The 13,755-nt window shown below is 46.9% G+C and overlaps 1 protein-coding gene across 1 annotated transcript in view; it reads left to right on the top strand.

Moving 5' to 3' along the window:
* Positions 1-10,177: 10,177 nt before the first annotated feature.
* The window catches only part of NKAIN4 (sodium/potassium transporting ATPase interacting 4), a 50,091-nt gene continuing 46,513 nt past the window's right edge, over positions 10,178-13,755 (top strand). Inside the window, exon 1 of the mRNA XM_082292570.1 lies at positions 10,178-10,447. Coding sequence (XP_082148696.1) covers positions 10,394-10,447 — 54 coding nt within the window. The 5' untranslated portion in view covers positions 10,178-10,393. The remainder of the gene's footprint in view (positions 10,448-13,755) is intronic.

A 13,755-nucleotide genomic window follows, 5' to 3' on the forward strand; every position in this document is an offset into this window, starting at 1 on the left:
CGCCGACGTTGCAGGGCGCGAGGCATTGTGGGCGCGAGCCTTAACCCGCTGCGGTCCGGGGCGGGCGAGGAACGCCGAAAACGTCCAATTATATCCAACTCCGCGTGTTCCAGGGAGAAGTTTAAGGGATTTGTTTCAACCAGGCAAAGTTGAAATAAATCTTTAAAGCGAACCCTGGGCGCGCGCTGCTCTCGGTGCGGTTCCAGGCTGCAAAAACGACCTCCGGGGGTTATCTCTGAGGAGAGGCTGCCCGTGGGGGGTGAATTATATTGAATTATGTGAGTTTTCCTTAGACACTTATTGGTGTGAGCGAAGTGGGGTTAGCATGTGATGCCTCATGTTGCTCCCAGGCTGGGAATAGCAGATTGAGGGGCTGGTTGGACCTCCAGGCCTCCCCCAGCTTCACGTCCAGCGCTGCCTGCGCTGCTGTGGACACACCTGGAGCACTGGGGTGGCTTGGGGCACCACACTGTAAGGAAGATCTAAAGCCACTAAAGAGCATCCAAAGGGGGCCACAAGGAAGAGGAAGGGTCTAGGAGAAGCCATTAGAGGAGTGGCTGAGGGTACTTTGCTTGTTCAAGGGGGACATCATCCAGGTCTGCAGCTTCCTCATGAGGGGAAGCGGAGGAACAGCTCCCATCTCTGCTCTCTGGTGACTGGTGATAGGACAAAAGGGAATGGCTGAAACTGTGTCAGGGGAGGTTTAGGTTGGATATTAGGAAAAGGTTCTTCCCCCGGAGGGTGGTCAGGCACTGAACAGGCTCCCCAGGGAATGGTCACGGCCCCAAGGCTGCCAGAGCTCAAGGAGCATTTGGACAACGCTCTCAGGGATGCACAAGGTGGGATTTTGCGGTTTCCTGTGCAGGGCCAGGAGTTGGACTCAATGATCCATGTGTGTCCCTTCCAACTCAGGATTTTGTCTCCAGAGATCCTCCCAAAGGTGAGGGTGGATCAGATGGAAAGAGCACCCAGAGTTGCTTTGCGGTGCTTGGAAGCACGGGCCAGGCGAGCACCTTTATGCCATCATTAACTTCTTTTTAATCATCAGCTGTAGGCACAGGGCAATGGTTTAGTATTTATGTCTGAATCCCACAGAGACAATACGCTGCTCATTTCAGTGCAACTCCTAGTCTGGCCTCTACTTAATAAGTAGGCTATTATCTGACTATCAGTGCACGGGAGATTAACGGGAGCCATTTTCATTACCATTAATGGTGGCTACACACATAATGCTCTCACATCAATGAGAAGATAATGGGCCCTTAAGTGTGCGTGTGTAAGGCCGACAGAGGAAGGAGTATGAAATATAAAGCAAACTCGGCTTAAATAATTTGCTTTTCCAGTTAAGAAGAAAGTAATCTCTTCTCATAAGCACCATCATTTTCTGGTAAACGTGGACCAACAGGTAATGAGGTTCCCATTACACAAATGCTGTGTTACAGGCTCTAATGAGCATATTAATCTTTGTTTTTCCAAATAATTGGTAGATATTCCAGTGATTGGTGTTGGCATTGGCTCTGCAGTGGTTCTGGTGAATGTGTGTGCTCGCAGCCTGAGCCAGGAGTCATCCTCAACCTCAGACACACAGGGAGCAGCAAAGACTCACCTACGTGAGGGCTGTGGGATGGGGCTGTCTGGTGTGCAGTAGGAATGAAGGGATGCCACAAACATTTGTCTTTCTCACCAAGCAAATAAATGCATGCCATTCCCTGGCAAGTCCAGTTTGCACCGTTCCTGGAATTTGGGATGGGTGCATAGCTCTCTCCCCATCTCTGCTATGTGTGGCAAATGTCTATTCTGAGATAATAGATAATGCCAAGAAGAAACATTTACAAAGGCAGCCTGCACTGCCTTCACTACTTGTTCTCTTTTTCTGCTTATGAACTGGTTCTAGCTTGAAACTAAATGACAAATATTTTTAGCACAATTGCCATTGTTATAATTGTTATGCCCAATGTCAAGAACATATGAAACATGATGATAAGGAACAAATTACAGCATAAAATAATACAAGGCAGGCACAGTATCCTTGAGCTGTTTTCCATGTTGAGATTTTCCAGATAGAAGTAATTCTGCTTGGCTTCAAAAGGACAATACACAAACATGTAAAGGTCAGTCTGATTTGAGAGCACAGAAAACAGCTAGAGTCAAATTCTGCAGAGATTTCATTAGTAAGTTCACCATAATTGCCATGAAGAAGACTAATAGCAAGTGGAAGCTTACTAAGATAAGCTACCTAGTGTGCAATTTTGCTTGTAAGTTACTGATTGTGTTTGATGGCTTTGAAATTTCTTAGGGGAAAAAAATCTCTGGAATAGGATTTAAACCAAAGAGCATTTTCATTTTTTCCTGTTTTACAGATTTACTAAACCGTTTCTAATCTATTAATAAGACTAGATTTTGGTTATTAAATATTGCAGTCCTTGACATAAATGAAGCAGCATTACCACTCGATTTAAATCACACAAAAATACCTGAAAAATTCTCTAGAATAGCTGGCAGCCTGGGCTTCAAATATTAAAGACAAAAGAGATACCACAAAAACCTGTTTTGACTTGTTTACTGATACCTATGTGGGCTGAATTACAACACTCAATAGTAGCAGCACTTGTCATGGACTGAGAAACTATGGATTTTTATTGCCTTTTTCCCTCCCAACACACCTGAGATGAGCCACTATATCAGGATGTCACAACACTTAAATTGAGGGGGAAGAAGAAGAAACGCAGATCCCTTCTTAGATAAATCTACTTAATAAATCTGAGGAGCGAGGAGCGAGGAATGGACCTGCTTGCATGATAAATATCACCAGTGGAGTTCTGAGCTGTCATTGTGTGTGACTTACCTTACTGTGTGAATAACATACAACTGTGAATGTAACATAGAAGTGTGTCTGTAACACGGAACTGTGTCTGTAACTGTGTGAATAATAATGCAACCCCAAACTCAGCCCTTCTAGTGCCAGGAGAAGTCTGGTTAATTGATGGGACTGTGGTAACACCCTTTCCCTGCAGGGTTTTTTGGCACTTCTGCATGTTGCATGCTCTGAGTAGCACCCTGTGAACTGCAGGTTGTCACCTGAGCCACCAAAGACTTCATCTCATTTTCAACTTCACGGGCTGGAGAGTTCAGAGTGACTTTGGAGTGGGTCTTATCTTTGTAAATCTCAACAGAAGATTCCCACTAATGTTATGTCACATTAAAAAATATTAGAAAAATAATATGTGAAATATTTTCTGCCATGGGATGAAACAACAGTTGTTATTAAATGTTTATTTTTATATTATTATTTATTATGCTGAATGAATAAGAGTTATTTTTGTTAATCATAGCACTCAGGATTATTGATATTCATTGCATTTGGCAACTGCAGCCTAGCAAACTTACCCAGCTACAATGAATATTGCCATTAAGCTACAGAAATGTCACAGGCACTTAATAAAACAATCTCTTTCCTTTCCTTGTACAAGGGAACATTACTTTTTTCCTTCCTTTTCAGCTGAGAAACCCATGTTTTCTGATACATTTTCTTAGTTAACTTGACACTAACACAAATCAGTAACTCCATCTAATGACCAGCACTGCTGGTGGTCAGGCACCAGAAGCCAGACTTCAGGCAGGGGTTTAGTCCTACAGCTAAATCAGAGTCCTGCCTATGTCATGACCGCCCACCACAGGCTCCAGCACTGAATTTCATGTCCAGCTCTTCAAAGCACAGACAGGATCAAGACAGTAATCAACCCCCATCCTTCCCCTGCATATTTATAGGGAATTCACTGCTGATTGAGCTCCCTATGCCCACTCCCCCACACATCTGGGAGGGCATTTTACTGTGTGCATTTCTACTACCCATCAGGTCACTCAGACATCCTTTCATTATATTTTTCCACCTCAGAGCTAGAGCTGAAACAAAACTACAAGCAGACACTTGTAGTTAGAAGCCCCCATCAGTCCTTCTCCCTGTGCACGTTTTTTTCATTTCAAAAATCAAACAAAATTTGGGAAGCTTTTATATGAGACAACAGGAAGCTTTACTCTGATATTAGAACAGCAAACAGAAAAGCAACCTTTTATTTTAAAAGCAGCTGTTACTCCATGCAGCTTTAACTTTGTGTTAATGTCACGTCCGTGTGTTTCACATCACAATTTGTAGCACTGTCAATCAAAGCTGTCAAAGTGGCCAGCTTGGTCCAGGAGAGGGAAAAAGCCTGGAAGTGCTGCTTGAATCTATTCTGTGGATATTCAGAATGAACTCTGGGAGGCTGGTTCAAGTGGCTTATTTCCAAGGCAATTAAGTCTTTCTTAAGTAAATGTGTGTAAAAAATGCTCCCTCAGCCTGGTGGTACCTGACACTGCTGACTTTTTAATATGCATTAGCTCTCCCTGCCTGGGATTAGAGAGAATATCACTGAAAACACAGCAGAAGAATAGCTGGGTTTGTGTGTGTATGTGTTGCAATATCTTTGGACTGCACGTTCCATCCCTTCCTTGGGGCAGGACTCACAAATGCCGGCTCCTGACACTGCACACCCACACTGCTGCAGATGTCCTTCAAAAGACATGCTGAAAGAAACTCGTTATTGATTTCTTCTCCATCACATCACTTGAGACTTGTTAAATTGGCTTGGGGAAGTTTGTAATCATTTGAGAGGAAAAAATGGTTCCTAAGCAAATGGGGAAGCAGCTTTTCTAAATGAGACCGCCCTAAGCCAGTGCCCGAAACTGGAGACTGCTCTCACCCTTCAGGCTCTCTTTTTTGTCATATCATTTGAGAAATGCAACTGTTGCATGGAAACCTTGAATAATCATTTGGTATCAATACCCCGGGACCCTGGCAGCTGCACTGAATTACTTCTTGGTCACAGTGCCTAGTGAAACTGCGGCTTGAAATGTGGCTGCAATCATGCCAGCTACTCGGATTGCATGGCTGAGGTGCTGGGGTGTCAGCTGTGCTTCCCCTGCGGGGTTTAACCCTTTGGGCACTGCCTCTTCTTTTCCAGGCTGTGTCTGTTTTGTCAGGAATGCTGACATAGAATCATACAAGGATCACCAAGGTCCAACCCCTGGCCCTGCACAGGACAATTCCTTCATGTGCCTGAGAGCATTGTCGAAGCACTCTGTGAGCTCTGCCAGTCTTGGAGGCAAGACGACTTCCCTGGGGAGCTGTTCCAATGCCCAACCACCCTCTGGGGGCAGAACCTTTTCCAAATATTGAACCTAAACCTCTCCTGACACAACTTCATGCTGTTTCCTGGGTCTTATCCCTGCACATGCCATCTCCAGAGCTACTACAACACTAGTTTGAGTAGCCTTTCTCAAGTTCAGTAGCTGTTACATGTTTTTGGTCTCCAGACCAATAAGACAGATAGGGAATTTCAATGGATGAGGGAGGATTTTCAGTGCTGCTTCTCAGGTGAGGTGGTTTGTGGCACCCCTCTCAGACTAACAAAAATGCTGGCAGCTTCCAGGGTGTTTCTGTCTCAATGTTTTTCCTTTATAGAAATGGAGAAATAGAAAAAGAGGGTTGTGAGAAGCTGTTTGTGGGATGTTATGGCAGAATTACCACATTAGCAGAGCTGTACCGGTGTGAATTTGAACCTTGACTCCAGTATAGAGGTAAATGGGTGCTGATGTGTTTGATCCAGGAAAGGAAGGAGGCCAGTCAGGTTTTCTTCATGCAGGCCCTTGATCACACAAACAAGGCAGCTGCATCAGCCAGATATGGACAAATTGTTCACCTTGCTGTTACTCTGACGTACCAGAGAGCTTGGTGAATCTGCCTTCTACCTCTGTCTACTCATCAAAGAGTGATGAGAATTTGCTGTGCAGCTCAGCAAGTTAATATTAGAGAATTACAAATGTGAAATGCAGATGATGGTGGTGTAAAAATGCCGAAAAACCCTGATTAGGAGCTGCCTCCCCCCAACATTGGAGACTTCACAGGGATCGGAGAGAAAATGACAGATTTCACACACCAGTTCTGATGAATTTTACAGATCGCCCTGGGCTTCTGGGAACCATTTCAAAGCGTAAAAGTCATTGAGAATTTTCCCTTTCTTGTCTAGTGATGAGAACAATTTTTGAAACATTGTGCTTTGCTGTCATCAGGCTGTTTTCCTCAGCAATTAATTCACCAGGCTGCAAAAGGAGGGGAAGATAAGTGTGTGGTTCTTTTGACCATGGCCTTCTGAGGGTGTGCCACTGTGGTGCTGCTCATTTTGGGCATCTCTGCCCCTCTGGTCCCTCTGAAGAGCAGAAGGACATGTCTGGGCTATTGCCACCTCTCTTGGGTCTTCTACCATGATAGTCCTGGCTTCAGCTGGCTTCAGTCCCAGAGCAGCTGAGCTCTGTAACAGTGCTCTAGTTATTAGCCCTGGGTAATGGCAGGTTTAAAAATTTACAAGTTTAAAATTAGAAGGTCAAGAGTTCTTGTCCTTTTTTCCATAATCTCTTTCTAGCTGGTTCAGTAATCTTTATGTAGAAAATCTTCAGTAAGACACATGGGACACATCACAGAGTCAAGTTCTTGTAGCCAGAGCTGGCTGCCCAAGGTGACTGGAGGCAACCTCGGGTCATGAGCAGTTAGATCCTCTCCCTGCATCCAACATTACCCTTGGGCAGACAGGAGAGAGCCCTTTCCTCCTTCCATGCAGGAAGATGATTTATCCTAATCCATTTGTACCCAGATACATTCTAAACTTCCACAGTGTCCTGTGGCAGGAAGCTTCACAGCTCATGCCCTTCGTATGTGAAGACTTCCCAGTTATCATTTTGGATGTGGCTGCAGGAAATCCTGCTATATGCAGTGCTGAGCTGCCGTCACTCAGGCCACTGGCAGTGGGACTTACTTCTAATTGTGACAGAGAAATAGAATGTGACATACCACCTTGGGAAGGCTGCTGTGTGCCCTGGAGCAGGGGAGCAGGCTGGCTGATTAGCTCCTGGAGCACTGGGACAGGCACGCTTTGCCTTTGGGGTGTGGATGGAAAGATTGGAATACTCTGACACCGCTGTGTTTGATCAGACATCTGCAAAGGCACTGTGAGCCAGCTGACGTTATTAAAGTGGAGAGGAGGTGGGTGTGAATGAACTGAGTGGAATAATGCACCCCATGGTACCGTGGGATGTAAGCCCATCTCCAGCTTTCAGCAGCTGTGACAATTACAGGTTTGGGCTGTGAAGAGACACGTCCCCAGCTAATACTTTTAGCCTCTACTGTTCCTCTTGATCTGTCAGAGGAGGAGGCTGCAGGTATTAGAGATAAGCTGTGATACGGTACTGCTGCTTTGTTTCAACCTTGCTAACTTTGTTTCTTCATTTCTCCTAAAGTAAACCTGGGACTTCTCCCAGAAATCTGGATGTAATCTGACAGCTGATAACAAGGTCCCTCTATCTAAGATTAATCATCCCTAGCAATGCAGCTGGAGCCATGCAAAAATAAATTTGGATGGGAAGAGGATCCTGATTCAAAATCTGTCTAAGAACAGGGACATTCAATCTCTGGAGTATTATCTGAACCTGAGGATGTTTCCCATCCCATGGAGGGATTCCATTCCCTCCATGAAGTCAGGATGTGCATCAGAACCTTAAAATGAAAGCACATCCTCAGGAATTAAAGGAGTATAAAAGAAACAACCAGGATCTCTTCAGCATCTCTGTGGCCTGGCATTTGGAGAGGGCTGCAGTAATGACTGCTTGACCAATTCTTTGTCCTTGGTCCTCTCCTGATGGTGAGGGATGCAGCTGCCTGTGATTGCCTTGCTCTGTGTACACATATCCCTGTACACCAACATCCCTGCTAATAATCCCTCAGACCCCATCCAGAACCCCTTAATAAGGAGAAATCCTTTCTAGCATTCAAACTAGACTCTTGAAGCAACATTTCATCCATCAAAAGCTTTATACTTCAGGAAATAAAAAATTCAGGATACTGAGCAATTTTGGTTTTCTTTCTTTTTTTGCTAAATTAAAGTTGTAGTTGGTTTTACAAATTAAACTTTCAAGATAGATGTGTGGTCCTGCAGCACTCATGCAAGAATTCAGATGGTCAGATAGATAAGAAATCATATGAATGAAAATTATAATATCAGGCTCTGGGAGATTTAAGTCTCTCTTTGAAATACAGAATGCGTTGTTCCTGTGGCCTCACCCTTATTAAAAAGCTCAGAAAAGTCTGTGTTTTCCTTCCCATGCATGTGGAGTCCCAGCCAAGCCAGGCTTGCTTTCTGCACAGCTTATCAAGATGAAAATGCAGGTGGAAAAAATCCTCTTTCTGTCAAACTTAGCCTTTCAGCAGCAATGCCTTTTGCTGTTTCACACAGTGTCTCCTTTGCAGTACAACTGAGCTGGAAAATAGTAATGCCTACAGGAGGTTTTTAGAGGCAGGAGGCAGACCAAGAGATGCAGAAAACCTTAAGAACTGGCACAAAAGCCAGGTTCTAACCTGCATGGCTGTATCCCCGTTTTCCCCTGTTGCTGCCAGCAGTTTGCAGAGCACGTAACAAGACCAGCCTAACCCCAGGCTGCTTTTGGCCGACTTGAGCTCCTGTTCTAATTCTGATGTCAGGTTGCCTGACCCTACAGTGCAGAGTGAGAACTCCCTGTGTGGTTTGTAAGGAATGTTTTATCTGCATTCATGAAAAAAAATAAACTGGTCTTTGCTCTGTTGCCTATTCCATCCAAAATCCACCTTCTGGGGATTATGAATACTGCCAATGCTTCTTCAGTCCACAGTTTTCTGGGCAAAATAAATTGGTTTCTTCTCTGGGTGTTTTCCTTTCATGTATAATAAAACGTGTTTTATTGTACCTGACTGCATTAGTTGATGCCTTGGTTATGCATAATGCACAGGTCAGATAATCAATATATTTTACCATTTAAAACCAGAAGGATTTGTGATCAATTCAGAGGCTGCCTTCTAATCTCAGGTATTCAGAGTTTGTTTGTTGGTTTGTTCTGTTTCTCCCTGTGGCTGATATGAATAACAATAATGTTGTTAATATAAGGTTTTAAACATTCCTAGCACTTGAGGACCAATCCTGCTTCCTTAGGATATAGGCAGGCAGTGTTTTCCTTGAGTGAAATGATAGAGCTGCTGTGATTTCAGCCGCCACCTCCTTCTCACCCCACTGCAACGAGCAGTGGGCTGTGCTTATTTAAAATGAAAGTGGAGCTGATCACTTCTGGTGGGGAGTCACACCCTGCTTTGGAGGCAGAAATGAAACGCTGACTTGCTTCAGAGGAAGAAGGGACAGCCAGAGGCAACAGAACAAACTGTTGTGCAGACGCTGGAGCCACCAGAGATTGCAAAGAGACGACCTTGTCACCAGATGAGGCTCTCCCAAAGCTTCTTATCCTGTTGTGTTGAGCTTAGCTACAAGTCTGTCTCGATGACAACGTGTGGCGTGTGACCTGCTCCTCAGGCCGGCCGCAAGTGTGTGCAGCAGGAGAGGCTGGCATGAGCTATGTCTTCTGGATCTCGCTTCTCCTTCGGGAGGGGAGGCAATGGGAAGGACTCGGGCATGTAAAGGAGGTGGTTGTGTGCTTGTGGGTTTGCTCTGCGTTCACAATTAAAGCTGACTGACTTGCTTATCTGCAGGTGCAGGGTACAGCGAGTGGTGCATACACGGTGCTCAAGTAGAAGCACTTTTTGGAGGTAGAGAGATGCTCTTCTACATCCCTCTGCTCCCAGTCAGCTGGGATTCATTCTCAAACCTGGGTATACTTTAAAATACAAGGAATTCTTTAAAATTTTAAAGAATTCCTTGTCTTACCGCCCTTTAGGAGTTTGTCTTCCACGTGCACCCTCCCTGACAAATTTTATGGGAAAAACCATTGCATTTTAGGTTAGTTTGGGGCTTCATAATGTTCAGGGCGAACATGCCAGCACCAGCACGGGGAGGCATACGTGGAAAGAGGAGAGGAGCTCCATAGACCGTGTGTCCCGCACACACACCTGGCCAGCACAGCCCTCTGCCCCAGCACGGAATGATCACTCCCGCGTCCTGTCAAGGGAAAAACGATGGGCTGCGCTGTCCGGGGCATCGGAGCTGCCCCCGCCTCCCGGGGGAGGGCCGGGGCCGGAGCATCCCAGCGCGCCTGCGGGGGCGCGGGGGCCGCATCCCGGCGTTGGCGGCAGCCCCCGCCCCGCCAGCCCGCCCAGCCTGCGGGACGGCAGCGCCGCCGGAGCGTTGCCCTTTTAAGCTGTGGCCCCACTCTCCTCCTCCCCGGCTCCCGGAGGAGCTCCGGCAGCCGGCACCGACCGAGCGACACCGAGCGACCTCCGTGCCCGCCTCGCTCCCCGCGGCCGCGGACCGGGCAGCGCGGAGCCCCAGGGCGGCGGCGGGGCCGCGGCCACCGGGCTGCCCCTGCTCTGCCCCGCTGCTCGGGGACCATGGGATGCTGCACCGGCCGCTGCACTCTCATCTTCCTCTGCACTTTGCAGCTGGTGAGTGGAGGCGCTCGGGATCAGGGGGACCCGGCGGGGACCTGCGGGTTCGGCGCCCCGGGACGGGGCCGGGAACAAAAGCGCCTCGGTGCCCTCTGCCCCGAGCAGGGCTGCGCTCCTCCGCAACTTCGGCTCGGAGCAGCAAGGTGGAGGGATGTCGGGCTGCGCTCCGGCGACGCTCTGCTGTGCCGGGGGGATTTACCGATGTTTAAAACTCAAGAAAAAAGGTGTGTGGGGGAAGTAGTTTTCAATTAATAAGTTTGTGCTTATAAAATACAACTGAAAAAAGAAGAAAATTGCTCTGTGAGAGGAGTCCCGGCGGCTCGGTGGCGATGTTGCAAACCAAACCAAACTTCGTACGTGCTAAAACCCACCGTGGTACCTTAGCCTCTTTTCATGGAAAGGTCCATCCGCATCCCACCCTGGTCGCCCGCATCCTATATTGCCGGGGATGAAGTGCTTAGACAGAATGTGTCTATTAATATGCATATATTTACGTAGGAATAAACTTCCCAGCGTGCGGAGAGTGCGGTCCCTGGTGGGCACGGGTCGGTCCCTGGTGGGCGCGGGTTCCTGGTCCTTATGACATCTGCATAGATGATAAACAAAGGTCTGGTTGTTCCCTGAGTGTCTGTGCATCCAGCCTGGATCTGGAGAGTCCCCTTCTTGTCAATAGCTAATGGGCTCCAGGGCTCCTCCAGCCTTAAAAAGGAAATGACAGCATCTAGGGTTTTAATTTCCTTGACTTCTCCCAGATTTGCTTTATTTTGGAGCATTAGCAGTGCGCAGGAAAGGACAGGCTTCCTGCGAAGTTCTTTTGAATAGCTTGCTGGTGCCAAGGGGTGAGTTTGGTTAAAACTCTTTGTTTTGGAGTTGGGTGCTGTGACAGCGTTTCTTTTTCTGCAGAGAGTCAGGGAGCAGACACTGAGCTGAAGGTGGAAGAGGAAAACTGGGAACCTGCTAGTTTTGAAATTACACCCATCAGCCTAAAATTGAAAGGGAGGAGAGTGGGAATGCACCCCAGGCTAGCACAATCGGAAGATGAGTGTGGAGGATTTGACTCATCATTAAACGAAATACAGAATAGAAGTGATGGGGTTTTCTTGCACAAAGCGTCTTGCTCAGCATATTTATGAGTGAGTTGAATGGCTGGGGAGTGTATTTAGTCGCCTGGATTATTTCTTTTGATTTTTCACCCGTGATCACGCAAGAAAGAAGCTGCACCCTGTATTACGTTAGAAATTGGCATCTCAGCACTCACTGTCTCTTAAACCCATCACTGTGTCATCCTGCTCTAAGCACACACACACTGGGGTAAAAAAAAAAAAGGGGGGGGGAAATGAGAAAAAGAAAAAGCCATGAGCTGCTGGTGCTGTTCTGATTTCTGACAAGCGTGGGAGTTTTCTTGTATCCAAGATACAGGGACAAAGAACCCCCAGCATTTTATTTTCCTTAAGACCCTCCTCCTTGAAGAAAAGAATCAGTTTGGCTCATTCTTAAGCAAGTTTGGATGCCTCAGCCGTAGCGATTTCCCATGGCACTTGCTGAGTGAATTGGTAGAGCTGGAAAAAATGTGAACTATGGTTGAGGGAATTTGTGGAGCTGTGCTCTGGTGGGGGTGAGGTCAGGAGATCCTGGCCAGTTCCCAGCAAGCGCTTGGGTGAGGGTGAGATCCAGCACAGTGCTTTTTTATTTACTTTATTATTTCATTAAGCAAACTTTGTCTGTAAATCATCACATCACTTCCACATCCGCACAGCCAAGTGATGTGCAGGACTCGCTGCTGCTAAGACAAAACACTGAAGCAATCAGGCCAAGATCATCAATAAATTATAATGACGTGAACTTCCTTTGTTCCTCTCATGTCTCTGCTCAGCTTCATTTGATACTTTGAACCCTTCACAGCCTTCCCTGTTTGTTGCCAAGCTCCGTGTCTCCCACTGCCAGAGTCCCAGGGGGGAAATTCTGGCTCTTGTGTGGACGTTTTCCCTCTGACTTAAGTGGGGAGGGGATTTCGGTGCTGGGATCTCCCACTTCAGTGCTGCAGCACACCCCTGAGATCATGTTCTCGTGTCTGTTCCTCAAAGTTTCACCAGGGCTTTTTATATAAATGATGAAACATGAAACAGCCCCCCAAAAAACTTGCATCAGGGATTTGAGTCGCAATGCCTCATATAGATTGTTTTATTATTAGGTGCAAGTAGTTGAGCGAGCGTGCGGGGAAGTGTTTGCACACTGCAGTTTAAATGTTTCCCTGGGAAAAAAAAAAAAAAAAAAAGGCAGAAAACAAACAAATTCATCATTTGCAGTGTGTGCTCCCAAAGAAAAAGTTTGTGCTCCAGCCGGAGAGCAGAACAACGTGTGAATTGAAGGAGCTGCTACACAATGCGAATACCAACGAGCTCCTCAGCCCCCCACGGGCTGAGCCTCGTGGCACAGGGAGAAGAGGAGAGCGTTTGCATCTGTCTGAAGAAAATCAGGGCTGACTCCCCAGCGGTTTGCTAATCAAGGGGGGAGGGAAGGCTGTAGTTTGAATAAATAATTTGCCGCGTTCCAATTTTAGATTATTGTTTCTTTGAAGCGTCCACGTTAGGCTCGGTGCTTTGCTGAGCGGTGCTGCAGGGAAGCTGCAAGAAGGTTCTGGCTCTCCCTTCCTCTGTCCTGGTGTGCATCCCTGTCCCTAATCCTTCCCTTTTTCCCAGTCCAGCCTTAAATCCAGCAGAAGTTTGGGTGAAAGTTGGCCCAGGTCAGGGCTATCCTGCAAAAGGGCTTATCCTCAGCCATGGGTGGCATGGAGGAGGACCATCAGCAAGGTGATGGGGTGTTTTTCCAGGGTTTATCATTCCCAAAGGGGTTGTCGCCTTCTTGTTCTCACTTTGCCCAGACACCTCTGCCATCCAGGAGCTGGTGTCACCTACAGCAGATCACCAGCCCTTCCTCATCCCTCCCAACCTTTGGGTAGATGCATATTAAGAAACAAGAGCAAAGTTTAAATGAGCCATAGGCCTCCCCAGGAGAAAATCATGACTCTGTCAGGGAGCCTCTCTAGTGGGTTAACAAATTCTCCTTGTAGGAATTAGAATTGAAAAAACATTTGCCAAGGGCAGGATTTCTGAACCTGAGTGGAATGAGGCTGTCACACCCACCAGTGGGCTGGGTGGGTCATGGTGAGGAGCCACAGACCAGGGCTGGGTCTCAGGCAGCGAGATATTAAATAATCATTGATTTGCTGCTTTCCTCTCTGCCAGTGTGAGATTGCACCCAACTGGTGAATTTTCTGGAGCAGTAAGTGCCTGTGCACCAGAGGC

This window comes from Coloeus monedula (genome assembly GCF_965178545.1).
Source record: "Coloeus monedula genome assembly, chromosome: 17".
Taxonomy (NCBI): Eukaryota; Metazoa; Chordata; class Aves; order Passeriformes; family Corvidae; genus Coloeus; species Coloeus monedula.